This window comes from Gasterosteus aculeatus, chromosome 18 (genome assembly GCF_964276395.1).
Source record: "Gasterosteus aculeatus chromosome 18, fGasAcu3.hap1.1, whole genome shotgun sequence".
NCBI classification, from domain to species: domain Eukaryota; kingdom Metazoa; phylum Chordata; class Actinopteri; order Perciformes; family Gasterosteidae; genus Gasterosteus; species Gasterosteus aculeatus.
The window spans coordinates 12,981,685-13,006,297 of record NC_135706.1 but is presented as its reverse complement, the minus strand read 5'-3'; the positions used below and the strand labels follow the sequence as shown (position 1 = coordinate 13,006,297).

Genomic DNA, 24,613 nt, shown 5'->3' with positions numbered 1-24,613 from the left:
ATGTGGAGGGGAAGTTGTTTGTTCGTCTCTAAAGTCGTCCACCTTCTGGAGTTTTCTTTTTTCTTGTTGTTGTGGCGATAACAGAATAGCTCAGCGTCGTCGACCTCGACTCCACGACGTCTACTTTTACGCGTCGCTCAACGTGTGAAGGTACGAGGCTGTTCTGGAGATTCTTTCATACAGATAAAAACCTGAATGGGATGACAAAAGGTTAGTAAAGGCTCAAAAGTGCTGAAGTGGAGGAACAAAATCAAAGACCACAGGTTTGTTCCTTCAAAAAAGGAATGTTGAATGTTTGTATCGCCTCCACGCACGTGAAGAATGAGAACTCCCTCTGCTGACCGGCAGGAACATCTCATTGGACCTCCTCATTGGACCTCCTCAAAGTCACGGACAGTGCTGCATCCGCCCAATGAGTCCTTGAGGACGGCCGTGACCTCTGACCCCTCCTCCACAGCAAGGCCCCCCCACTCGTGGACTTCAGAGAGGGCGTCGTCATCTCGGCGCTGTGAGGAGGACTTCCATCGGTCATCAGAAGCCCTCGTCAGCTGCTGACTCAGCGCTCCTGAGCAAGGCAGCGACCTTCAGACGGACAGCTTGGTAATGGCATGAAGATACAGAAAGGTACTTTAATAATAATGGGGAGGTAACAACCAGGTTATGGGTTAATATACATTTATATATATATATATATATATATATATATATATATATATATATATAGGTTGATATATGTACATTAGCCTAATTCTTTGTAACTGGTTAGTCTAAATATCTTAAGACAGAAGTGATTGACAGGCCATAAAGCAGGGGATGCTTTAGGGTGGGATGCTGATTGACAGGTCTCTGACAGGCCATGTCTAACAGATATCGTTCGATCGCCACATGATGTGATCTACCAGCTGGAAGAACAATAAATTAAGTCTTAAACCCCCTAAAACATGAATATGTGCGTGAAAGCTTGCCGGTGAGGTTAAAGTTTGATTCTGTTTTAAGATGATAATAATAATCATTTACTCTTAAGTTCATATTTTATCACAAACACAACATTTAAAATAAGAGGCTGAGGGTCTGGTGCCATCTATTGGTGAGATAGAGGACTACGACACCGTTGGGCTAAAATCGACATGATTTGCTGCAGTTTCTTAGGAATATATGTGTGTATGTATGTACATATGTGTGTGTGTGTGTGTGTGTGTGTATATATGTACATATATATATGTATATATGGAGATGTATGTATGTGTGTATGTATAAATGTATGTGTGTATATGTATATATTCACTTAGAACATTATTGAAATATTTACATTACATTTAAAGCTGGGCGGCACGGTGGCGTGGTGGTTAGCACTGTTGCCTCACAGCAAGAAGGTCCTGGGTTCGATTCCGCCCGATGGCCTTTCTGTGTGGAGTCTGCATGTTCTCCCCGTGTCTGCGTGGGTTCTCTCCGGGTTCTCCGGCTTCCTCCCACAGTCCAAAGACATGCTCTGGGGATCAGGTTAATTGGATCAGGCCCGTAGATGTGTGAATGTGAGTGTGAATGGTTGTATGTCTCTGTGTAGCCCTGCGATTGGCTGGCGACCAATCCAGGGTGTACCCTGTCTATCGCCCGAAGTTGGCTGCCCCCCCGCGACCCTGTGTGCAGGATAAGCGGTTTGACAATGGATGGATGGACATTTAAAGCTGGACCGAGATCTCTGAGAAAATCTGTTACCCTTTGTGAGCAATAGTTTATTTGTGTGAAACGCAGTTCACATGTTTGTCCCGGGGGGACAAAGTACTTCAAAACATGATGGCTGAATAGATGATGGATGGGTAGATGAGGGATGGATGAATAGATCATGGATGATGAATGAATGAAATGAAAAAGTCCTCAAAGAAGAGAAGAAGAAGAAGAGTCTTGTTTTTAAACTGATGTTTAGTTTCCTTCTGTCAGGAAAACGGAAACGAAAACCGTCCTCAGTGACGTCATCGCAGCGACACGTATTTCCGTTGTATTTTAAAACGTGTTGAAAATAAGGGGGGGCGTCAGTGTGCGCGCGCGTGGGTGTGTCCTTTATCATAAAGAGTTGAGCAACTGTTCTGCTCCTCACAAACTAAGACACCGAATCATCTTCAGCGTCTTTCGTTCTTCATGAAACCTGCAGAACAAAATGTACTTTATGGATCATTAAAGAAGCAACGCGAATCGTGTGCTTCTCACTTCAGCGTTAAAAAGCTGCTATAAATAAACCAAACTGTACCCGGGCTGCTGTTTAGAGGTTAATATTTGAGAATATACGAGATATGGGCGGATCATAAGGTCCTCCTCCTCCTCCTCCTCCTCCTAGCGGGACGCCTTTCACGGAGCAAGAGGACCGGATAACTGCTCCAGAGAACCGCTTCAGAGGACCTCCTCTAGAGACCCGCTTCAGAGAACTCCTCTAGACCTCCTCCGGAGACCCGCTTCAGAGAACTCCCCAGAGACCCGCTTCAGAGGACCTCCTCTAGAGACCTCCTCTAGAGACCTCCTCCGCAGACCTCCTCTTGAGTCTTTACGCGCTGTGGACTGATGGAATCGGCGCGCCCGCAGCCACGGCTCCTCCACCTCCTCCTCCACCTCCTCCTGCTCCTGGGCTCCTGCGTGTCCCCCTCGGCAGCCTGGGACCTGGTTCTACTGCACACCAACGACGTGCACGCCCGGGTGGAGGAGACCAGCGTGCACTCTGGGAAGTGCGGCGGCGGCGCGTGTTTCGGCGGCGTCGCGCGGAGATCCTCCGCGATCCAGGCAGTGCGCGCGAAGGAGAACCACGTGCTGCTGCTGGACGCGGGGGACCAGTTCCAGGGGACCGTGTGGTTCAACTACTACAAGGGGGCCGAGGCGGCTCACTTCATGAACAACCTCAACTACGACGCCATGGTGAGACACGCGCTCACGCGCCCGCGCCCACGCACACCAGGAGTTGACGGTCAACAACAGCTTCAGTTTTGAAAACAGAAAGCACCACGTGGTATAAATACTCACCAGCTAGAGTCCGAAAATCTACATTTTCAAGTAAAAGAAGATTTTTCAAACCAAATGTGCTCAAAGTCCTCAGTATTGTTCTCATCGTTGTGCTGAAGTATTGTAGATACGCTTAAATGCTATTATTTTAATCACATGCTTATAACTATATTCCTAATCTATCTGCAGATGTTAGATAGTTGATGAGATTGGGGGTCGGGGCAGACTATTTTTACCCTTAGATGCACAAGTGGGTCAAAAATGACCCGATGAGGTTGTTTTCTTGAAATATCTTCGTAATGAAAAATTGTTATCATTTCATATTCCAGGTATTCCTCCAAAAACATGTTTTTGATATAATTCCATGTACATTTTTAACTTACCTGTTGTACATTTTAAGAAATTGTAGTTTTTGTATTACTACCCCAAGCTTCCATAATTGGGCCAAAAATGACCCGCATGCATTTTCTATGGAATCCAATGGGAACCTTTGATTCTTATCAACTGTGGCTGTCAGGAATACATTTGACTGTGGACCACACAGACTATATCAGAAGTGTCACCCCTCAGGAAGATTGTTTTCGAACAGCTTGTGCCATTCAGGGGTAGGTGCAAGTTTCTATAGTACATGCCAAGCAAGCCCGCCAAACACGGCCTAAAGATCTTCTGGGTTTGTGATGCACGCATCCCCTATGCAATAGATGGTATAGTTTACACGGGGAGACAACCAGGGGAAGAAGTTCAGAAGAATCTGGGGGAAAACATTGTCCAGCAGTTGTGTAGTAGATTTAGAAACACAGGTCGCAACATCACCATGGATAACCTTTTCACCAGTGTGCCTCTTGCGCAGCATCTCCTGGAGAAGGATCCCACTATTGTGGGGACTCTACGTCAGAACAAGCCAGACATCCCTCCTCTGATGAAGCCTTCCAAGTCCAGGGAGGTTCACAGCACAGAGTTTGGATTCAACGACAGCCTTACCATGGTCAGCTTTGTCAGAAAGAAAGGAAAAGCGGTTGTGCTCCTAAGCACGATGCACCACGACAAAGAAGTGGATGAAAATAGCTGAAAGAAAAAAACAGAAGTGATCACATATTACAACAAGACGAAAGGAGGTGTAGACACCACTGACCAGATGGTTGGCACCGAGAAACACAGAGGTGGCCCATGGTGCTGTGGTACAACATAATTGACATCGCCACCCTGAATGCCTACACCTTTTTCACGGCTCAGCACCCAGAATTCAATGCACGACGGCTCTTCCTCAAAGAGCTCTCAAAGGAGCTTGTCACACCACACATGAGGAGTCGACTGGAAGGCTGCCCCCAACTGCAAACCCAATTCTTGAAGCAATAGAAAGGTGTGGGGTGACAAAAGCCACAACCCAGCCACAGGAAGGAAGCAGACAGGGCCAACCAAAGAGAAAGAGGTGTCAGATCTGCCCAATTAACAAAGATCGCAAAGTCAACAATAGGTGTGGGAAATGCAATGTACCTGTGTGCAATGATCACAGCCAGAAACAGGTAGTTTGTCTGAACTGCATTCAGTGATGAGACTTCACTGAATGCAGTTCAGACATGAAATCATTCTTCTGTGGTCCTAAATATAATACTAAATATAATATTAGTGATTATTCTTAACCAAAATGGCATAAAAACACACAGATTCTAATATGGGTCATTTTTGACCCACTTATGGAAGAGTGTAGGGTCCAGTCACTCGTGCATCTAAGGGTTAAGTAAGTAAAAAGTACCCAGTTTACTACATTTTATTTCATAAAAGTAAAACTTTGTTATTGTTTTAGTGTTTGACTCTGAATTGTTTCTTATTTTTTTCTTTGTTTTGATGCTCTTAACGTAACGCAGTTGAATTGTCTCTAGTGGACACCATCGAAGATGGCGGCCTCGGCGTGTCGGTGTGCATTATTTGTGTTGTTTTTCTGTTTCCTGCTGCGCTGCTCTGAGATCTTCCACCAGAGGCGAGTTCATGTGGGGACAGCAGAGACTTTTCCACAGCTGCTGCAGCGGCGTGTCTGTGATCCTCCAGCACTGTTCTCATCTGGAACCCTTCTACTGTGAACCCTTCAAGCTCGCCTCATTCATCCTGGTCCGTGTCTACATTCCTCGCACAGCGGACGTCCTTGAGGAAAGGAAACCTCAGCCATAAACTCCCCAAATACAAACAGTTAAATGCTCCTCCAGAGAGGAGAACACTGGACCATCTCCACAGAAAGCAGGTCCTGTCACGCGTCCGTCGTGCTGCACCGGGACGCGTCATGGTCCATCTGACCTGTGAGGCTGAGGAGGACCTCCAGGCGTCTCTGCACTCAGTGCACACAGTGTCCCATCATGCACCAGGGTGAGTCACAGCGACGACACGCTGCATCACAGGACCTCATGACTACATATCCTGTTTGTCGACTTCAGCTCTGCCTTCAACACCATCACCCCGTCTCTGCTGCAGGACAAACTCTCTCAGCTGCACGTGCTCGTCTCCACCTGCAAGTGGATTACAGACTGACAGGAAGCAGCATGTGAGGTCGCCCCTGTTGAGAGAGACAAATAACTACAGCTGAATGTTTAAAGCCAAAGCGGATACTTTATTTTAACCCAAGGAGTATTGTGTCCTGCAGTTAAACGTGCACGGCCCTAGCATTCACTGGAAGGTTCAGCGGAATGAAAGGCGCTTCAACAGAGTGCGCAACAAAGTTTTATAGTCGTTAAGGGCATTTGTGATTGATCAGACAGCTGTTGGAGGGGGCTCTTCCAGAGGCCCTCATTGGAGCACAAGGCGGTCCCGCCCTCTTGGCTCACGTTCATCACGCCTCCATTGTTCATGAGTTCTTCGTGTCAGGATGTTTGCAAGATGATTTGCACATGAACGATCGGCGTAGTTCTAGGTATGGACATGACAGGTGGTTCCTGTTGAATTGCATTTGACCCAGATAGTGCTGCATCTTTTTGCAACATGTTTGTGTGCTGGTGGTGTGACTTGAAATACATGTTCGTGCAATCCGGCCTTTAAGCGGCCTTCACCCATTATTACTATGCATTTATTGTTCAAGTGTAATTTCATTCTAGCGTAAGCGTGCATGTGTATATTTTATTTTAGTTTAGAGAAGCGTGTCTTTCACAGTCTTTGTGGTTAGATGTTTTCCACCGAGGCGTCTCTCTGCCGCCCCGCCCACAGGTCACATGACCAGACTGTGGTTTCCATCATCTTCTCTTCCGGAACACTGGTAGGAAAGGGCGGGGAAGGGGGGAAGATGGGGGGGGGGGGGGGGTCCTACTAAAAACAAACTAAACCACCAGAAGAAACCAGTGCAAGTCAGCTGTGACTCACCTGCTCTTTAAAGACTCCGGACTGTCTCTCTGGACCCTTGGCTGGGGTCAAAGTTTGCTGTACACCCTCCCCCTCCCCCCCCCCCCCCCCCCCGACGGGTTCCACAGAGAGCCTGTTGTGTGTTTGAGGGATTTGATTGGAAGCTGCATGAAGTTCTTCTGTTTTTTGTCTCTCAGGTGTTCGGGAACCACGAGTTTGACAACGGGGTGGAGGGCCTCATGGCGCCCTTCATGAAGCAGATCAAGTGCCCCCTCCTCAGCGCCAACATCAGAGCAACCGGCGCTCTGGCCTCCACCTTCGGCATCTCCTTCCTACCCTACAAGATCCTGACTGTGGGCAGGGAGAAGGTGGGCGTGGTGGGATACACGTCGAAGGAAACGCCCCACCTCTCCCAACCAGGTGGGCGGGTCACCTGAAGGCCCCACCTGTCTCTCTCTTTAATAAATGCTAAATGTCCTGATTAATACTTAATCCCCCCCCCCCCCGCTCAGGACCTGACGTGCTCTTTGAGGACGAGGTGAGCGCTCTGCAGCGTCAGGTGGACAAGCTGCTCGCGCTGGGAGTCCAGAAGGTCGTCGCTCTGGGACACTCGGGCTTCACCGTGGACCAGCAGGTGGCCCGTGAGGTCCGCGGGGTGGACGTGGTGATCGGGGGGCACAGCAACACCTTCCTGTACAGCGGTAGGGAGCACATCTGTCACACATCTGTCGCACATGCTCACTAATCAATAAATAAACCCTTTGGTTTATTGTTTAAAAGAACACAAATAAAATATGTTTAGGAAAAAAAGAAATTGAATATAGTGCAGAAATAAATACACATGAAAAAGGTGTGCAGTTAGATCTTTGTTCATGTGGAGCTTCTGTTAATGAGCTCAGCGTGTGTCATGTGACTCTGTGATTATGCAACTAAACAACCCGTAATAACCTCTGAGCTACAACTGCAGCCATTATACAGCTGTGGCTCTGCAGGAATGTTTCCCTGCTGAGGAGAGACCGCAGAAAGCTCCTCAAGCCACAGCGCTCAAGTCCTCCTGTGAACGTCGGATTCTAGAGTCACTTAAACAAACGTGAAGGAGGAGAAACACCAGAGGGCCAATTTAATTCTCCGCAGTTCCTCCACCTCCTTCGTCAAGTCCTTTGCCTTATACGGCATGCTAATAGACATGCTAACAGGCATGCTAATGATGTGTGAAGTACACTAATAAGAGCCAACACACATTTAAACATTCAGCTTCTCCATTGGTAAGAAGATGACCAAGCTTCCTGTTTCTTCACAATAAAAGCTCACATTTCCTGATCACCATCATCACATGTGCACTCACATGCATGTTGTTAGCATGCACGATTATGATCACATTAATACCTGCAGCCGGCCGCATACCACCTTTTAACAACATCACATTTAAAGAGATCAGACCCGGGGGGGTCGAGCCCCCGAGGAGGAAACCCACCTCATTTACAGCAGAAATGAAGCAAGTGAGAAACGTGCTGATCCAGAAGAAATAAGAGAACATTTCAGAGCAAAAAGGTTTCACTGCAGAAGAATAGAGATGGAACATTTATTTGCCAAAATATGTCAAACATACAAGGAATTTGTCTTGGCGGTTAGTGCGCGACAGTAGACAGACAAGACAACAGTGCACAAGTAATAAAATAAAGTAGAATGAAATGCTAATGCAATGGGTTAGTAGAATAAGGCTAAGGCTATGGGTTAGTATAAAACAAGGGAATAAAGTTAAAAATTTAAAATATTAAAAAGTTAAAAAGAAAAATATTAAGCATAAAGTGCACTAATGAACAAGTAACAAAGTGACGAGTGACGACAAAGTGATGAATTGCAGTTAAAGTGGCATGTCCAATGAGATCAGTCCAATGAGGGTGGTGTCATCCGCAAACTTCAGGAGCTTGACGGACTAATGACTGGAGGTGCAGCTGTTGGTGTACAGGAAGAAGAGCAGAGGGGAAAGAACGCAGCCTTTGGCACCTAATGGGCTGGGGGAAGGAGGGGAGGGGGACTGCAGCAGGTTGGCAGAGCTGTGGGGGATGGGATCAGGACATTTTCTTTCAAATCTGCAGTAGAACTCATTCAGCTCGTCTGCCAGGCGGAGGTCATTCATGGAGTGGGGTTTTTGGCTTGTAGTTGGTGAGGTGTTTGAGGCCTCTCCAAACCGAAGAAGAGTCACTTGCTGAGAACTGTTGTTGGAGTTTCTGGAAGCTCCAAAGAGGACTTCAGCCTGGGTTGGGGCCCCTCCTGTGACCCCCCCCAGGAATGGAGATCAGATCTGTGCAATGTGTCAACAGGAAGTGGAACTCCACCCAGATCCTTGGCAGACCAGATCACACTGAGATACATTATATGTGTATATATATACAGTTGTGGTCAAAAGCACACACTTGTAAAGAGCATAATGTCATGGCTCTCTTGAGTTTCCAGTTATTTCTGCAACTCTGATTTTTCTCTGTTAGTGATTGGAACAGATACTTCTTTGTCACAAAAAACATTCATGAAGTTTGGTTCTTTTATGACTTAATTATGGGTTAACAGAAAGGGTGACAACATATGCTGGGTCAAAAATATACATACAGCAACATGAATTAGCAATTTTGGTGACTTAGAAAGTAGTGCCAGTGAAATGAGCTTCATGGCCTCTTAACGTCTTTTGAGTGATTATGAGTGACTGCAGCTGGTGACTCCTCTGAGGCCATTTAAATTGGGCTCATTGGATACAAACTGTTGGGGGAGAATTGGTTGAGCTGCAAATTGGTAATGTCTCAAGAACTCTGGGTGTGACCTTTCTTGGAAAACTCGTGACTTGACGATTACACAAGGGCATCCTGTTCTTGAAGATAGGTGCCTTGACTGATCCAAATCATGTTTTCCTCGGTCTGTCTTATATGATTAACTGGGCCCCATTTAGGGAGGATCACAGACGTGTTTACACCTAATCTTCCTTTTGCAGGGGGGGCAGAGGGGTCTTCTGTTTTCTTTGACACGAACCTGTTAGAGGTGTATAAAAGCTCCTCATCTCCCCCAGAAAGTTGGTCAGATCTTCTAGCTCCTCTGAGGGAGAGAGAACCATCTGCTCCTTTTCAGCTGAATTGTAGTCATTTGACTTCTGTCTGTACTTACGGCTTGTGTTGATGATTTTGGTTTTCTTATGATTCTTCTATATTCTAGTTAGTAATAAATACTTAATCACAAAGCAAGTTCAAGATACTTTTGATTTCTCACAAGGGCTTAATCCACAAATTTCCACCACACAAACGCTACAATGGGAACGTCAAAGGAGCTTAGCATGGATCTGAAAAAGCGAATCATTGTCTTAAATAAGTCAACAAAGTCACCTGGAGCCATTTTAAAGCAGCTGCAGGTCCCATTGCACTGTTTTGTCACTGCCACCATCAGGAAGAAAACGCAACCTATCACCTGCTGCTGAGAGAAAACAGGTCAGGAGGGTGAAGAGTCAACCGGGAACCACCAAAAAGCAGATCTGCCAAGAATCAGAAGCTGCTGGAATACCGGTGTCCATGTCCACTAGTCAAGCGTGTTTTGCTCAGAGGCTGCCGTGCAAGAAGGAAGCCCTTGCTCCAAAAGCGGCACCTTAAGGCTCCAGTTTGACTGAAGTTTGCTGCTGATCACGTGGACAAATGAGACCTTCTGTAGGAAAGTTCTGTGGTCAGACGAAACAAAAATTGAGCTGTTTGGCCACAATTCCCAGCAATATATTTAGAGGAGAAAAGGTGAGGCCTTTTACCCCAAGAACACCGTGTCTACCGTCAAGCACGGTGTGGTAGTATTATGCTGCGGGGTTGTTTTGCTGCCAATGGAACTGGTGCTTTACAGAGAGTGAATGGGATAATAGAGAAGGATTACCTGAAAAGATAGATAACCTGAAATTTGGGCCTGGGGCGCAGTTGGGTGTTCCAACAGGACAATGACGCCAAACACACCTAAAAAGTGGTAATAGAATGGCTAAATCAGGCTAGAATTTGGGTTTTAGAATGGCCTTCCCAAAGTCCTGACTTAAATCCCATTGAGAACATGTGGACAATGCTGAAGAAACAAGTCCATGTCAGAAAGCCATCAAATTTAACTGAACTGCACCAATTCTGTCAAGAGGAGTGGTCAAAGATTCAACGAGAAGCTTGTGGATGGCCACCAAAAGCGCCTAATTGAAGTGAAAATGGCCAAGGGACATGTAACCAAATATTAGCACTGCTGTATGTATATTTGACCCAGCAGATTTGATCACTTTTTCTGTTAACCCATAATAGTCATAAAAAAACAAACCATGTTTTTTGTGACAAAGAAATGTCTGTTCCAATCACTCCATCAGAGAAAAATACTACAAGACTTGTAGAAATAACTGGAAACTCAGGAGAGCCATGACATTATGTTCTTTACAAGTGTATGTAAGCTTTTGACCACAACTGTGTGCGTGTGTGTGTGTATATATGTACATACATATAACATGGAACTTGTTTGATGAGGAATAAAACAGCTCAACAGTGTTATGTGAAATGATAGTTGTGATAAAAGAGAATCTTCTAAAGTCTAACTGAGCTGGTTTAGTTTAATCCAGTTCTACTCCGGTTTAGTGAATGTCTCGTCTTCTTGTATCCGTTCTGGTCTCCAGGCCCCGCCCCCTCCTCCGAGGTCCCTGCAGGTCCGTATCCCTTCATGGTGCAGTCGGCCGACGGCCGGCAGGTCCCTGTGGTGCAGGCCTACGCCTACGGGAAGTACCTGGGCTACCTGAAGGTGACCTTCGACAAGGAGGGGAACGTCCTGAAGTCCACGGGGAACCCCATTCTGCTGGACAGCAGCGTCCCGCAGGGTAAAACGGACGTCAGCGGGTCTTCTCCTGGCCTCCGTGTCAACACAGCAGGCCTCTCTAACACCTGTCTCCATGTCCAGATCCAATTGTTCTCGCCGACGTGGAGGAGTGGAAGAAGAAACTGGCCAACTACTCGGCCCAGGTGTTGGGAAGCACGCAGGTCTTCCTGAACGGGTCCGACAAGGAGTGTCGGTTTCGGGAATGCAACCTGGGGAACCTGATCTGTGATGCCATGGTGAGGGTTTAACCAGGAAGCCGAAATGTGACTTTAGTCCCAAAGCTAAACTATGGACCACACCCCCCAGGTGGAAAACAGCCTCAGTGGGTCCAAAATGGACCAGTGGAACCACGTCAGCGCCAGCATCTTCAACGGAGGAGGCGTCCGCACGTCCATCGACGAGCGCTCCAGGAGCGGTTCGTCCCCCCTTTCGTTTGAGGGAGTTTTATCAGAGGATCATAAATCATTGGCCCCTGTGTTATCATGGGAACCGCTATCAGGCCGGGGGTCCGACCACTAAGACGTCTGCATCTTCATTCGTCAATATTAATTAAACCCCCTTTCTGAATGACAGTGCGTCGTTCTGTCAGAAGGACTTCATCAATCGGTTTGCGGTCCGCAGGTTCGATCACCACGGAGGACCTGATCTCCGTGTTGCCCTTCGGGGGAACCTTCGACCTGGTGCAGCTGAAAGGCTCCACGCTGCTCCGAGCCTTCGAGCACTCGGTGAAGCGATACGGAGAAAACACTGGGGAATTCCTGCAGGTCTCTGGTGCGTACATCCACCCCGCACCCACTATTCATATGTTGCTAAGCAGTTTGAATAATAGTGGTAAACCTTTAAAATATTTTACTGACCTATATATGTAGTTCTTTTGTTGTGAAAGTAGTGCTGATGGAATGAACTTGACGTCTTGGTTCAGATGAGCCAAGAATCTCCAGTGTGTTAAAGCTGCATTCTCTGTAGTGACCAGCAGGGGGCGACTCCTCTGGTCTCATAGACGTCTATGAGAAAATGACTACTTTTCTCTTGATTTATTCCCTCAGTAAACATTGTAAACAGTTTATAGTCTCAGTCTCTAGCTTCAAGTCTTCTTCAAAACAGCATGATGCTCATTTAGTACCTTATGGTCCATTTAGAGTCAGACTGTTACGTTTCGCTGACAACCAATAAAGAAAGAACTCAGGACAATGTAAGGCAGTTAAAGAAAATAGATTTATTTAAATCAAAAAGTAACCAACAGATGTAGTTTACAAAAAGTTGGGGGTGGGGGGGAAGTGAACTGTGGGGGTTGTGCCAAAGTACAATAAAATGGGGCCAAGCTCAACACTGTGTGGAAAGGAAAAAGAAAACACAAGGCCTGACTCTTATCTACCAAAGTGTCCAAAAGTAATAGAAATACATTGGTGGCAACAACCCATAACCTATTGGAGTAACAATCAGCTCTGAGTATGAATGTACAGGGTACCCCAGTCTTACCTCAGTACCACTTCCCTACCACAAACCTTAATGGACAGTCAGAGACAGCAAGAGCACACAGAGAGAGAGGCTTTAAATAGTGTTCTCCATCTCTGATTGGCTCACACTCCGGCCATTTCAGCCAATCCACAGGGTGCTCTGGAGGCAGGTCCAGACAATCCTCCCACCTCTCACCTGCAGGACAAAGGGAGGAGAGAGCAAGAGAGACACACATGCAAACATCTCTCTGCATGTAACACAGACCATAAAGCAGGGGATGCTTTAGGGCGCGGCTCCACGCTGATTGACAGGTCTCTATCAGAGGTCTGGCCTTCAGTACGTTACAGACGGCGACGTGTTCGTGTGTCCCGACAGGGTTCCGCGTGGAGTTCGACCTCTCCCGCCCGGCGGACCACCGCGTGAAAAGCCTCGCCGTGCTCTGCACGCGCTGCCGGGTCCCTCGCTACCAGCCTGTCCGGGGGGAGGAGGTCTACATGGTGGTGCTGCCGTCCTACATGGTGACGGGCGGAGACGGGTTCTCCATGATCGCCGAGGAGATGCTGAAGCACGACAGCGGTGAGAAGGACGTTTTGGTTTTGGTGAACGTGTAAAAAAAAACAATAAAAGCATAATTTGTTTGATCCTTCCAGGGAGTTTGGACCTTTCGGTCGTGTCCGACTACATCACACGGAAACAAAAGGTTTATCCCGCCGTCGAGGGACGCGTCAAGATCTACAACTCTGCCTCTGGACCGCCCGCCCCGCTGGTCGCACTGGTTCTAGTGGTGCTGCTGTGGACCGTGTGTTGGACCATGTGAGGCAGGAAGAACCTACGGGACCGGTTCTTCTTATTCTAACACACCCAACATCCGTTCCTTAAAATACATTTATTTTCGTTTAGTTATTTTTAACAACGGTGGGACGAGTTTGGACCAAAAGAGCAACTGTGTTTTCACACGAGACGAGAGGAAATGATTCATAGTGTTTTTAACCGCAGACTGAAAATAAAAGTGAATCACAGACTGTCCACGGTGACGTAGCTCCAACCCCCCCGATCCTTCTCCAGGGTCCGGCTGCATGTTGATGAGCTTGTTGTTAGTCAAACCACCGCGCAGGGTTGCCATGGAAACCGTTCAACGACAGCTTTGATTCACCATCTTATCTTAAGCGATAAGGGCGTTCCAGTTTGAAAGACTTTTCCTGAGAAACCACATTGAAGTCACGTGTTCAACTCCCGCTGCAAAGGGAACAAGTCATTTGTATTTAAAGGAATTTAAATGCTGTTTTTATGGCATATTTGCACTTATTTTACATTTATGACCAACTGCTTTTTTTACTCTTTCAAAATGATTTTTGATCCTTTTTAATATAATTTCCTTCTAAATAGTATTCTCATTTCATAAACAATCGTATGTGAAGTCTAGAATGTCAAGTATTCTGCCTCATACTATCAAATGTTTGAGTTTGTAAAATAAAAGTATTGATATTGAATTAATGTCCCTGTTAGTGAACAAACAATAAATATATATCTCTTTATTTGCGCTTTCCTTTACATTGGAATGTTAATAGTGATTATTGCACTTCTGGCATCCAGATGTGGATCCTCGTCACACGGCGACGTCCTTCGCTCCCTGAAGAGGAAACGCAACATAAAGCCACAGGTGCATCATAACGACGAGATCTGTGCTAAGTTCAAGCTATATTTAAACGTTAATGATCTTGTTTATTTTGGGGATTAGATTCGGTTCTTGTGCAGAAATAATAACAGAAACTAACTGTTAATGCCCGAATGCTGTCGTTTCACAATAAAAGCCTCTCGTTTACCTGACTGAGCTCAGGGAAGAGCTCCTGCACGGCGATGTCCAAGAGGACGTACGTCATCTGAGGAGACAAAGACACCGGCAGCTGTTAGCGCACAGCCCTCCAACAACAGGAAGCTGCTCGGCTTCACTTCCTGTGTAGACTGATCCCACCGTGTGACGTCATGAGCTCACCTGCTTGTTGAGGACGGGCTGCTGGAAGGACTCGAACAGGAGGCGGATCCCTTCGTATTTCGCCTCCTGGCCGACGCACTTTTCCACGAAGTCTGGAGAGAAACGCACAACGTTTCACAATGAATCAACAAGTCGGGTTGGTCATTCTTACTGGGAAGAAACAACGAGTTCTAGTTGAAGTGCTGCAGACAAACAACCCTCAGGACATGACCTCTGACCTCCAGAGTGATGATGCTTGATATGCATACGACACAGACGAGGACCCACCTGGTAGATAGTTCATCATCTCATCGAAGGTCTGCTTGGCTCGGACCTGTTTGTCCTCAGGAGCTCGCTGCTCACTGCTCTCACAGAACACCGAGTCTGCAGCAACGAAAACCACAAAGAAACATACACACACGTAAGTATACGAGTGTACCTGCAAAATAAGCCACATGACGAATGTACTACTCAATAAATACATCATAGTCTTGTTTAAACGTTTAAGGATCTGGATTTCAATCCAGCTTCATTTATAGCAGAATCTCACTTTGTTGAAGCCCAACGGCTCCAATCTGAATACTGCTCATGATCTCACTCTCACCTCTGAGCTGAGTGATGAGGGACACCATGTGGTTCTCCTGGAAGATCTGCTCCAGCTTGGACTGCATGAACTGGTCCATGTAGGCTTCAAACGTGTTCTTCAGAAGGATCCTTACCGCAGCCAGACCGTGATGGAGCCAGTCCGCTGTGTGGAACACCGTCCGACCTGAGTCAAAGCCCCGGATGAAGATCACTAAACAGGCGATCGGGTCACTACACAGTGACAATCTGTACTGAACGTTTTAGTGGTTTTGTATTGTATGAAATCTGCTCTGCCCTTTAAAATACAAAGGAAGTTTGTCTCCATCACTTACCGACGTACATCATGTAGTCATACATGCCGTCTACGGAGATCATCTCCAGGATGTTGTCGTCGTGTTTCCTCTCTGAATTCTCCGGCAGGTTGGCGTTGTTTCTGAACAGGTTGTTGAAAAGCTGGAGGCCAGAGGAAAGTGTGACGAGCGTTACTATGACAACCAGGTTTCAGGTTGTCGTGAACGGACTCATTCATCAAAGCTCATGGATGGAGACTTAAGTAACCCGGGAGCCCTCGACCGGCTCCTCCTACGGTATCAACACAGCTTCCTGTGCGTCACACTTGACCCAAAGTGTTCCGGTGGAGAGGAACACTCGGGCTTATCACACGAGCGCTGCCTCCCTGAAGAGGAAATCCTCCCTTACCTTCTTGCTGCTCTGGGTGGACGGGCTGAGGACGGTCAGCTCCGGCCGGCTGGGTCTGGGTTTGGGCGCCTCGCAGGAGTTGAAGAAGGACTGGATGAACGGGTCCAGGTTCTGTCCTTTCTGAAAGAAGAAAATAAAACCACATCGTCTGTGACAAAACAAGCCAATCAGCCTTGTTTCCCCACACAGAGGTCAGAGGTCAGGAGGAGTTTGCATCTAATGTTGAATTTGTAGAATTAATCTCTAACCAGAACACCATAAACTCTGTGAGAGATTTTTTTCTGCTTGAACTGAGGTCAGAGGTGAACCTTTCTGTGACGATATAAAGGTTACACAAATTGTTCTTTTTCCGTCCACTAACAGTGTAGTATTTTGTAAGGAACTCATGTCCATGTGAGAACACTTTTTGGTCTATTAGAGACCTGTCATTCAACATGTAGCTCCGCATGGAGGAAGTCTTGAAACTGGAGATTGAGAACATAAACTCGTGTTTCACTCATGAGAAGTTGAGTCATTTGGGACGTCTATGGGACCAGAGGAGTCGCCCCCTGCTGCTCACTAGAGGATATGCAGTCATGAAGGTTTGCTAAATTGTCATGGTGACAAGTTGCATACCCCAAATTTTTGGCACTTGGCGCCTGCTGCTTTTCATCATGAAAAAGCAAATAACTTAATGAAAGTTTACTGTTATTATGCCTGAGGATTGCACGAAGACAACCTTTAAATGTTTAATAGATACATTTTGCACTGAATCAAATTGTTCACGTGATATCAGAACCTTTAACGTAGACATTGTGGCTTGGAGGTGCACAGAGACAAAGTTCTCACCTCTTTCATCAGCTTCCCCGGTACGGACTTAAAGATCTTTCCTGTAGAACAAACACAAAGTAGGTAAAGGAGAAGCAGCAGCTTTGACTATCAGAAGAAGCAGCTACGTGAATATAAAAGTACCCAAGTTCACGTCAGGGAGCATCCGGTCCAGAAACTGAGACTCCACACTGTGAGGAGACAGGAAGTCCACCAGCAGCTGACTGCTGCTGAGCTCAGGGTGCTGCAGGAGCCTCTGCACACGCACACAAGTGAAAATAGCTTTTTAAAAACATTATGGGAACAATTATTAAGACAGCAAATGAAAACCTGACCAAATATATTTGTATAAATGTACAGAGATAAATATTTGTATTTATTAGTGTTGTTTACATAACCTGCTGTGTTGTTTATAGATAAGTGAATACTCGTAAAAAAAAAAAACTATTACACAGAATACACGCGATGAGGAGAAAATCTTAAACAGGCTTTTGTCATTTAAAGAGAAGATATCAAAGGAGATGAAAGAACTTAAAGGAGTATTAGAGGAAGACGTTTTGTTTTAAGGCATTTCTCTCAGCACCAACAAAGAAGACAGCATTATGAAACATGCAGGTGTCTTACCTGTAAATACTCCTCAAATTCCTCCCTTTTGGATGCAAGAAAATCACAATTCTTTGGTCCGATGATTCTTTTGGATGGAAGTTGAGCGTCTGCAAATGTGCCTGGAAGAAGAATATAAATAGATATAAAACTACATTAGATTAGTGTTTTTTACACAAGCTAATATTCTCATTAGAATATAGAAAATAATGTAAATTATTTTGTAACTGAGGTTTTAAATTTCTTTAAAAAAAAGAAAATTGTTTGAAAAATTGGTCCAAAAAAAAGTACAAAGTGGAATTTCATGATATTTCATGTGGACGACATTCCAGACGTCAGGGCAGATGTTCATGCTACTCACCGTGGAACTCGGTGAGTTTGGACTCCAGCACGTAGAACTCCAGGTATCTGCGGTACACAGACCACGTCTCAGGCTGGTCCCCGACTGTGGGAGGAGACATGAAGCAGAGCTCCATCGTTAACCTTCAAACAAAGACCAGAGTGTTCTGCTGATGAACTTTGACCTCGTCTCCAGGCTGCTGGGAAGCTCTGAATCTCAGCATTGCCCTTCACTTGTTACCACGGTCACCACAACCTCGGCACCACTCTGACAGCCAGATGCAGCCGGACTACGGACACAGTTCTCCTGTCTACTGGAGAAGGTTCCAACTCACCACGACTGACAGGAAAAGATTCTGCGATTTTGGGCCTTACAAAATAAAATAAAATGAAATAGAACATCAGTCCCTTTAGTTCCTGCCAGATGCTAATCTTTAGTTTGTGTCCTCGTATCAAACCAAAACATAAAATGTTTTATATCTGTTTTATAATGTTCATGACTTTATAAAACAAATATCCGTATACGCCTGAAGTGCGGCGTGTTGGGGTGGAGGCGGGCGCTGCACCTGCTCACCTCCCTGGCGGTCGCGGCGCTCCACGTCGATGCAGAAGACCGGGACCCTCTCGCGCTTCACGTGGTCCTCGTACATGTCGATGTACGGGATGACCAGGCGCCAGGCCGACAGGTTCCTCGGGGAGCCCGGCGGCGCCGCTGGCTCGGCGGGGGAGTCGTCCTCCAACACCATGGTGGCCTCCTCCACCTGACGGAGGACAGGGAGGAAGCTTTGATCTTAGTGTCCCACAAACGCATGACCAATAATCAATAATCATTAACAGCTAGAATGCCGAAGATGATGTTTGACTTTTAAAATATTAACACAAGAGGATCAAACGTGTCTTTATTCAGCGGGTACCAGCTCGAGGTCCAGGTCGCTCATGGCGCCGGGCGGCAGCATGGCGCCCTCCATGGCGCTGCTCTTGAACACGCCTTTGATCCTGTTCCCGATCCTGCTGATCCCGAACGACTCGCCACGCTTAGACGGGTTCCTGAACCGGGTTATTGATCATAATCAATACACAGGTAATCCCATCTCATCCGTTGACCTTTGACCTGGTTTCTACTGATCCTTCTCGTGGATCTTTTTGTGGATTCTAAGGTGTTTTCTCCTGATGACCAGAATCAAAGGATTCCTAAAGGAGTTCATGTAATCAGACCTCTTCGTCGTCTTTCCGCCCTGATAAATAAAAACGCAGTAGAAGTGACTAACCTGTTGATTCTGGAGCTCCTGGTGGGAGACTCCGCCCCCCTCAGCAGGTGTCTGAAGTACTGAACCGAGAGGAGACACCGACGTACAGATCACACCTCAGCCGTGATTTCAAGTCACATTGTAAACCTTTAGATTGACTCAGACTGCAGTACAATAAGTATGAATGAAGAGTAATAAAGTACTATTATGCAGGTTGTTTACATGATAATGTTTTAAATACATGATTATGTTTTAAATACATGATGCTTAATCTTATAATCTGCTGGTGTGGTTTCTAAATCTGAAAAAATTAGATTAGGATTGCGTTTTTACTACTTGTACACGTAGAAGTATAAAGGCACACTAAGTAGTACTGAAGTAGTACTAGAAGTACTAGAGGAGTGATGATGAGTGTCTGACCTCGTCGCTGTGGCAGAACATCGGGGTGAAGACTCTCTCCAGCAGACACAGGACGTGTTCGTACGCCTCGAAGAGGCAATGCATCTTCTGCAGCTTCACCACGCCGCCGTACGGACCTAGAGCGACTGGGGGGGGGGGGGGGGTCACACATGGTCTTCACCGGGTACACAGACACTTTCTACAGCGGTCTAGAGGGGGGCTTTAAGCGTTAGCGGGAGACCAAAGAACCATCGGTGTGCAGACGACCTGAAGTGGATCAAACTCTTGCTGCTACATCTCCCATGATGCAACACTCCTCAAACACCAAACTCCATCCTTCTGGGTTTCATTTATAAGCTGATGAAATCACTTTCAAACCTCACGTCACGATAGAGAAAACACTTAACAGGACGGGTCGGTGTGAAGCTTTGACCACGTTTCACTTTTCTGAGAGACAAAAGCAGAAACATTGGACTTAAGAAGCGTGAATCCTGTACAAATACTCTATTTTCTGCCTATTCTGAAAAAGAGTCCCACGAAGCTGTTGATATGGCCAATAAAAAGCATCCTGTTTTGTGTCCTTAAACTCACTCTTTAAGTTTCAAGCTGCAGCTCAGAAATGTTTCCCTTTTCACACCGAAGCACCAAAACAGACAAAGTCAACAGGCGAGTGGCCGCCTGTCTCCATGGTAACCGCCTCAACAGAGCGCTGTACACAAGTCTAAAGAATGCTCCTAACTTCCCACTAATGTCCACCCGCCCCATGTGACCCACTGCAGATTCCCAGCGTCCCATCGGAGAAGGAATACGGGTGTGAAGGCGGCCGCTTACTGTTCCTGATCTCCTCCACGATGAACCCGTCGAAGCTGATCTTGTCGATGCTCTCGTCCAGGCAGTAGGTCTCGTAGATGTGCAACACCTCGCCGTGCAGCCGCTGCAGCTCCGAGTCGCTCAGATCCGGACTCAGGATCTTATCGTTGAACTCCTCTGAAAGGAAGAGTGGGTTTAGGCCTCAGGGGAGGAACCATTGCGCCCCCCTGTGCTGCTTCAGTAGCTCACCGCAGCTTCCTTACCCACAGTGAGGCAGAACTGCAGCACGTGAACGGCTCCTTCCTGCTTCAGGAAGTTCATGAAGCGAAAGAGGAGATCCTGCTGCTCCCGGATATCCTTCAGCTCCAACTTCAGCACCTGAAGACAATGTAAGACTTTAGTTAGAGACCAGATGACACGCAGCAGTGTTTCCCACACTCATTTGTGGCAGCGCGCCACAGATTCAACACCGGCGTGGTGAGGGGGGCAAGTGATATAATATATATATCTATAGTGTCCTCGGCCCGGCAGCCGTTCCTCGTTACCCACCGACGGCTTCTTGCTGCTGACGTCGGCGTATTTCTGTAAAAACGGCACCGAGGGGGACGGAGGATCGCTGGGCGACTCGGGCTGGAGACACAGAGGAGCGTTAGGACGTCTGGACGGAGAGGAAGCACCTCGGTTTGGCCCGTTTACTTACTGGAGTGTTGTCCACAAACAGCAGCACCATGAGGTTCACAGTGTCCTGAAAGACGGAGAGAAGCGACACCAGCTCCCATTTAACTCGTTACATCACGCGCAGCAGAGAATAACATCAAGCCTCTTGTGTGACATGAGCTTCATTGGACAAAAGTATCTTTTAAATGACCCCGTTTCTACAGTCCTTCCGTTCTCGTTTGAATGTGTTCTTCTGTCTCTCAAGGTGCAGTACGAGTTGCTCTACTTACGGGGTCGGCCATGAAGTCCATGGTGGGCAGCATGACCGATCCGGCCATCACCTCCCGCAGCAGCAGGGCCAGAGACCTGAGCAGAGGGACCACAAGCGTTTGTCTCATTACCACCCAATAGTATGGATTATAATAAACAAAAAACAACAGTTATCCCAGACGTTTGTGGGACTTTCCTTCTGTTTTGTGCAGGAACGTTGGAGAATAGAATTGTATCTTACATTAGTAAACAAAAGCCACGATTTCTGCAACAAAATGGACCTTTATGTTGTTTTTGCTCTGGGTTGCTGCTAAAATGCATTGCGTTTGTGCTGATGTGAACCAGACTACATCCTGAACGGCTCCTCGGGTTCTCGCCGCCCACCTGCAGTCCGTCGCTTTGGGCGGCATGACAAAGGGAAACAGCATCTCCGTCAGCCTCCTCAGGTACAGCAGCTCGTCCCTGCGGCTGCGCAGCGCCATGTGGAGGTCGGCGCCGTATTCGTCCAGAGCCGCCTGCTGAAGGCCCCCCGAGTCCTTCACTGCCGACACACACAGGTCCACCGACCGGAGAAGATATCTACTATGTGTCTTCATCTACCCGAGTGTGAATAAAGCCACACAGCGACGGCTCAGACACAAGAAGGCCCTCGGATGTTAATGCTGAACAAGGAACTGATGACATCACCAGTTTAAAGCCTATCGACTGCTTTGATGAGCTACTTCTCCTTAAATGAGCATCAATGAATGAAAGAATATTTAACATCTAAAGTCAACGACTGCAGACGGTAACAATGTTCGCACCTTTTCCTCGAGCTTTTGCAATAATTTCAATGTGCTTCATGGCGGCTTTCATCACTTTGTCTGCAAACACGACGGGAACGTCGACCTGAAAAAACACACGCAGCAGCATTAGTGGAAGACGGATCGCGGGACGCAGAGCACTCGCTCTCATGTCGGTCTGATGAATGAAAGAAAGCAAGCAGCTTAGTAGTGGACGAACCTTCTGAGCCCGGCGGACGAGCACCGAGGCGAAGAAGCGAAAGGTCATCCTGAGTTCATCCACGCACGCCTCGTCGTCCGTGATGTCCCTGAGGACCAGAGGAGGAAGTTCAGAGCAACGTCTGCGTGGTGCAGCTGCAGAATTAAAACATTCTCTCACCTGTACCACGGGTACACAAAGTTCTCCAGGACCAACTCAAACACCTGCAGGTCGGGTTCACACACGCACGGAAGTAACGGTCAGAAAATGGGCCGTAGAATGTCTGATAGGGAAGATGTGATTTAGGGATAGAGGTACCTCTGCTACAGACGCGTCCACCTTTGAAGGAACCTTCAGGTCGAGCCACGGCTGATAGTTTTCAAGGAGCAGCGTCGGCCTGAAAAAAAGAAAGCAGCGCGTTCAGCACTTCGAAGACGGTTAGTGGTTGTTGTTCTTTGGGGGAGGAGAAGTTGACGTTGCGGGTCTTCAGATATTAAACTATTCAGATCAACTGGTGATGTGCTTCACCGTGTCCACTCTGTTCTGGTTGTAAATGATCTCAGCAAATTCTTCATTACAAAGGACAATATGTTGAGTGAATAATACTGGAGGGAAGGAAACCTTCACATTTAACACTATGTCTATAGATTTATGCCATTACGCCTGCTTTGGCTTGCCGTTCTTTCATTTATCACAGACATGAGAGCGAGTGCTTTGCTCGGTGTCTTGGGATCCGTTGTCTTCCACTAACGCCGTGTTTCTGCAGGGTGACGTACCGGTGGCGGCTGCACTTCACCTTCCCGCAGACGGCACAGCTGCGGCCCAGAGGAAACAGCGCCTGCTCCCGTCGCGTCTGCCGGAGGGAAAACAACGAGCTGCACTTAAGTCCCGAAGCGGAGTTCATCAGCTCAACGAGTCCCAGGCGGTCACATCACATTAGTGGTGTCATTATTGATCCCTTCTGCTAATGATCTGGTTACCTTCCGAACACTAAACTCTGAGCACATTATTAGACCGCATTAAAACTATAATGATGACGTTTGTTTGAATTAATATAATCTTTTATTTACCTGGAAGTATACAATGGAAGACATTTAATATTCTTAATGTTTTACTGTCTTCAGGGAGGTTACAGATGTAGTTCTGTAGACCAGCTGTTATCTAACAACAAAGAGATCTGGATCTGCTAACAAGGATTATCAATGATCAATAATTCCAATCAGATGCAGAAAGAATATTTTCTTGTGATCGTTTCCGCAGCAACCCACACTTACTTTGCTGCGGGGCTTGACGGAGAAGAGGACGTTGGGGAGGAGGGACTCGGGGCCGAAGGCGCAGTAGAAGGTTGTGACTCCGGCCAGGAAGGACCAGAACACCATCAGGATGTGGATGTACCTGAGGCATCACAAACTGCCGTTTTACTCATCAAGAAGAGGTAGAAACGGCAAAATGGAGAAAGACCGCCGACTTGGAGACGTCTTCAAATGTTTTAAATGTGTCTGAAAAGTACTCAGATTTTTACTTTGCAAATTTTGGCTTGAAATGCAACAGGATTATATTTCTACTTTAACTTTCATCTGTAATTTACAGATTATTTAAATTATGAAGTGATCAGATTAAGATTTAACACATTTGGCCTACTTCTTATATTATTGGTCTAATTAATTTAACAGTAGTCAATATATCCACTCATCGTGCGATTGTTTCTGTAAAGTTGTAAAGCTCTTTGAGGAACTTCACTCAATGGTTTATACAGGAGAGCTCTGACTGAACACTACCTCTCCCAGTATGACTCTCCCAGTACGGCTGGTTCCACTACCTGTTGAGCAGCACAGTCATCGACACCATGGTGAGCAGCACAAAGCAGAAGACTGGATACTGACGTCCGGCTTCCCTCATGACGTCAATCTTCAGTCCTCGCGTCACGTGACCCACACACGCTAAAAGCCCCGCCATCCTCTCCAGAGGACCTGTTGACAGCTAATGCAGTTCATTAAAACCTCGAAACTGTCAACGTAGTTTAATAACGACTGCCATAACAACAGTCGTCGGTTTCAACCAGCAGCACCGTAATAAAGTGAGGTTAAACGGTAAAAACGTGATTTTAAATGTTCTCGGACATAACTTGCTAGCTTAGCTATCTTAGCTAACAGCTAAATTGGTTAGCTGAACTGACACCAGCGTCCACGGTTCGTTTTCTAAAATACTTACAGCGACACTATCGCAGCCGCTCTTCATGTAAAACACCTTCTATCCATCGGCATAGGCTTCGGCTGATAGCCAGTGACATGTCAAAAAGTTCCTAAAGTTATTAATTGAGGTTTTCCCATTTTATTTGAAAGTCCCGACCTACTTCCCTGAGGTGGAATGTTTTCTAATCGGCCGGAAGGTTGCCAGATGTCATTAAACCGCAATTTATTTTTTAATCCTCAATTTCATGTTTTTCTTACCGGTTTTCTTTCAACAAAATGTAAGAAATCTGACAACGAACATTTACACGAGACTAAATCACAGGGCAAAGACTTTCTTGGAATGTCGTCCGGGCATAAACACTGATTCTAAAGCTCCAAATGTGTATTTCAGCAAACGGACATGGCAACCTTAAATCCAACCACGTCATTTC

The 24,613-nt window shown here is 46.7% G+C and overlaps 2 protein-coding genes and 1 long non-coding RNA gene across 5 annotated transcripts; 2 read left to right on the top strand and 1 right to left on the bottom strand.

Moving 5' to 3' along the window:
• The first annotated feature begins 1,727 nt into the window (after positions 1–1,727).
• On the top strand, positions 1,728–14,156 carry nt5e (5'-nucleotidase, ecto (CD73)). 3 transcript variants are annotated; one of them, XM_078093372.1, is made up of 10 exons: positions 4,406–5,343; positions 5,449–5,518; positions 6,504–6,726; positions 6,819–7,007; positions 10,967–11,164; positions 11,245–11,399; positions 11,470–11,578; positions 11,785–11,934; positions 12,997–13,197; positions 13,272–14,156. In XM_078093372.1, exons 1-10 carry the CDS (start codon positions 5,261–5,263, stop codon positions 13,436–13,438), a joined length of 1,545 nt encoding a protein of 514 aa, XP_077949498.1. In that variant the 5' UTR covers positions 4,406–5,260; the 3' UTR covers positions 13,439–14,156. The 3 variants fall into 3 exon arrangements, with proteins under 3 accessions (XP_040015971.2, XP_077949498.1, XP_077949499.1); XM_078093373.1 differs by having other exon boundaries at positions 4,767–5,343; positions 5,449–6,223; XM_040160037.2 differs by lacking the exons at positions 4,406–5,343; positions 5,449–5,518 and adding an exon at positions 1,728–2,901.
• On the bottom strand, positions 14,124–24,342 carry LOC120807720 (sorting nexin-14). The gene is made up of 29 exons (XM_040160035.2): positions 24,202–24,342; positions 23,810–23,970; positions 23,265–23,385; positions 22,767–22,843; positions 22,309–22,387; positions 22,171–22,214; positions 22,012–22,099; positions 21,813–21,897; positions 21,394–21,550; positions 21,030–21,105; positions 20,783–20,827; positions 20,632–20,712; positions 20,346–20,460; positions 20,104–20,259; positions 19,294–19,418; positions 18,895–18,953; positions 18,541–18,673; positions 18,201–18,387; positions 17,649–17,732; positions 17,309–17,409; positions 16,829–16,940; positions 16,706–16,746; positions 15,878–15,997; positions 15,511–15,631; positions 15,198–15,362; positions 14,882–14,977; positions 14,615–14,706; positions 14,445–14,501; positions 14,124–14,251 (listed from the first exon to the last, which is right to left on the bottom strand). The coding sequence occupies exons 1-29, from the start codon at positions 24,226–24,228 to the stop codon at positions 14,228–14,230; spliced, it is 2,829 nt and encodes a 942-aa protein (XP_040015969.2). The 5' UTR covers positions 24,229–24,342; the 3' UTR covers positions 14,124–14,227.
• LOC120807724 (uncharacterized) lies at positions 22,289–24,416 on the top strand. Its single transcript, XR_013453391.1, has 3 exons — positions 22,289–22,427; positions 22,757–23,425; positions 23,778–24,416. It is a non-coding gene; the product is annotated as an uncharacterized LOC120807724 (long non-coding RNA).
• Positions 24,417–24,613: the final 197 nt, after the last annotated feature.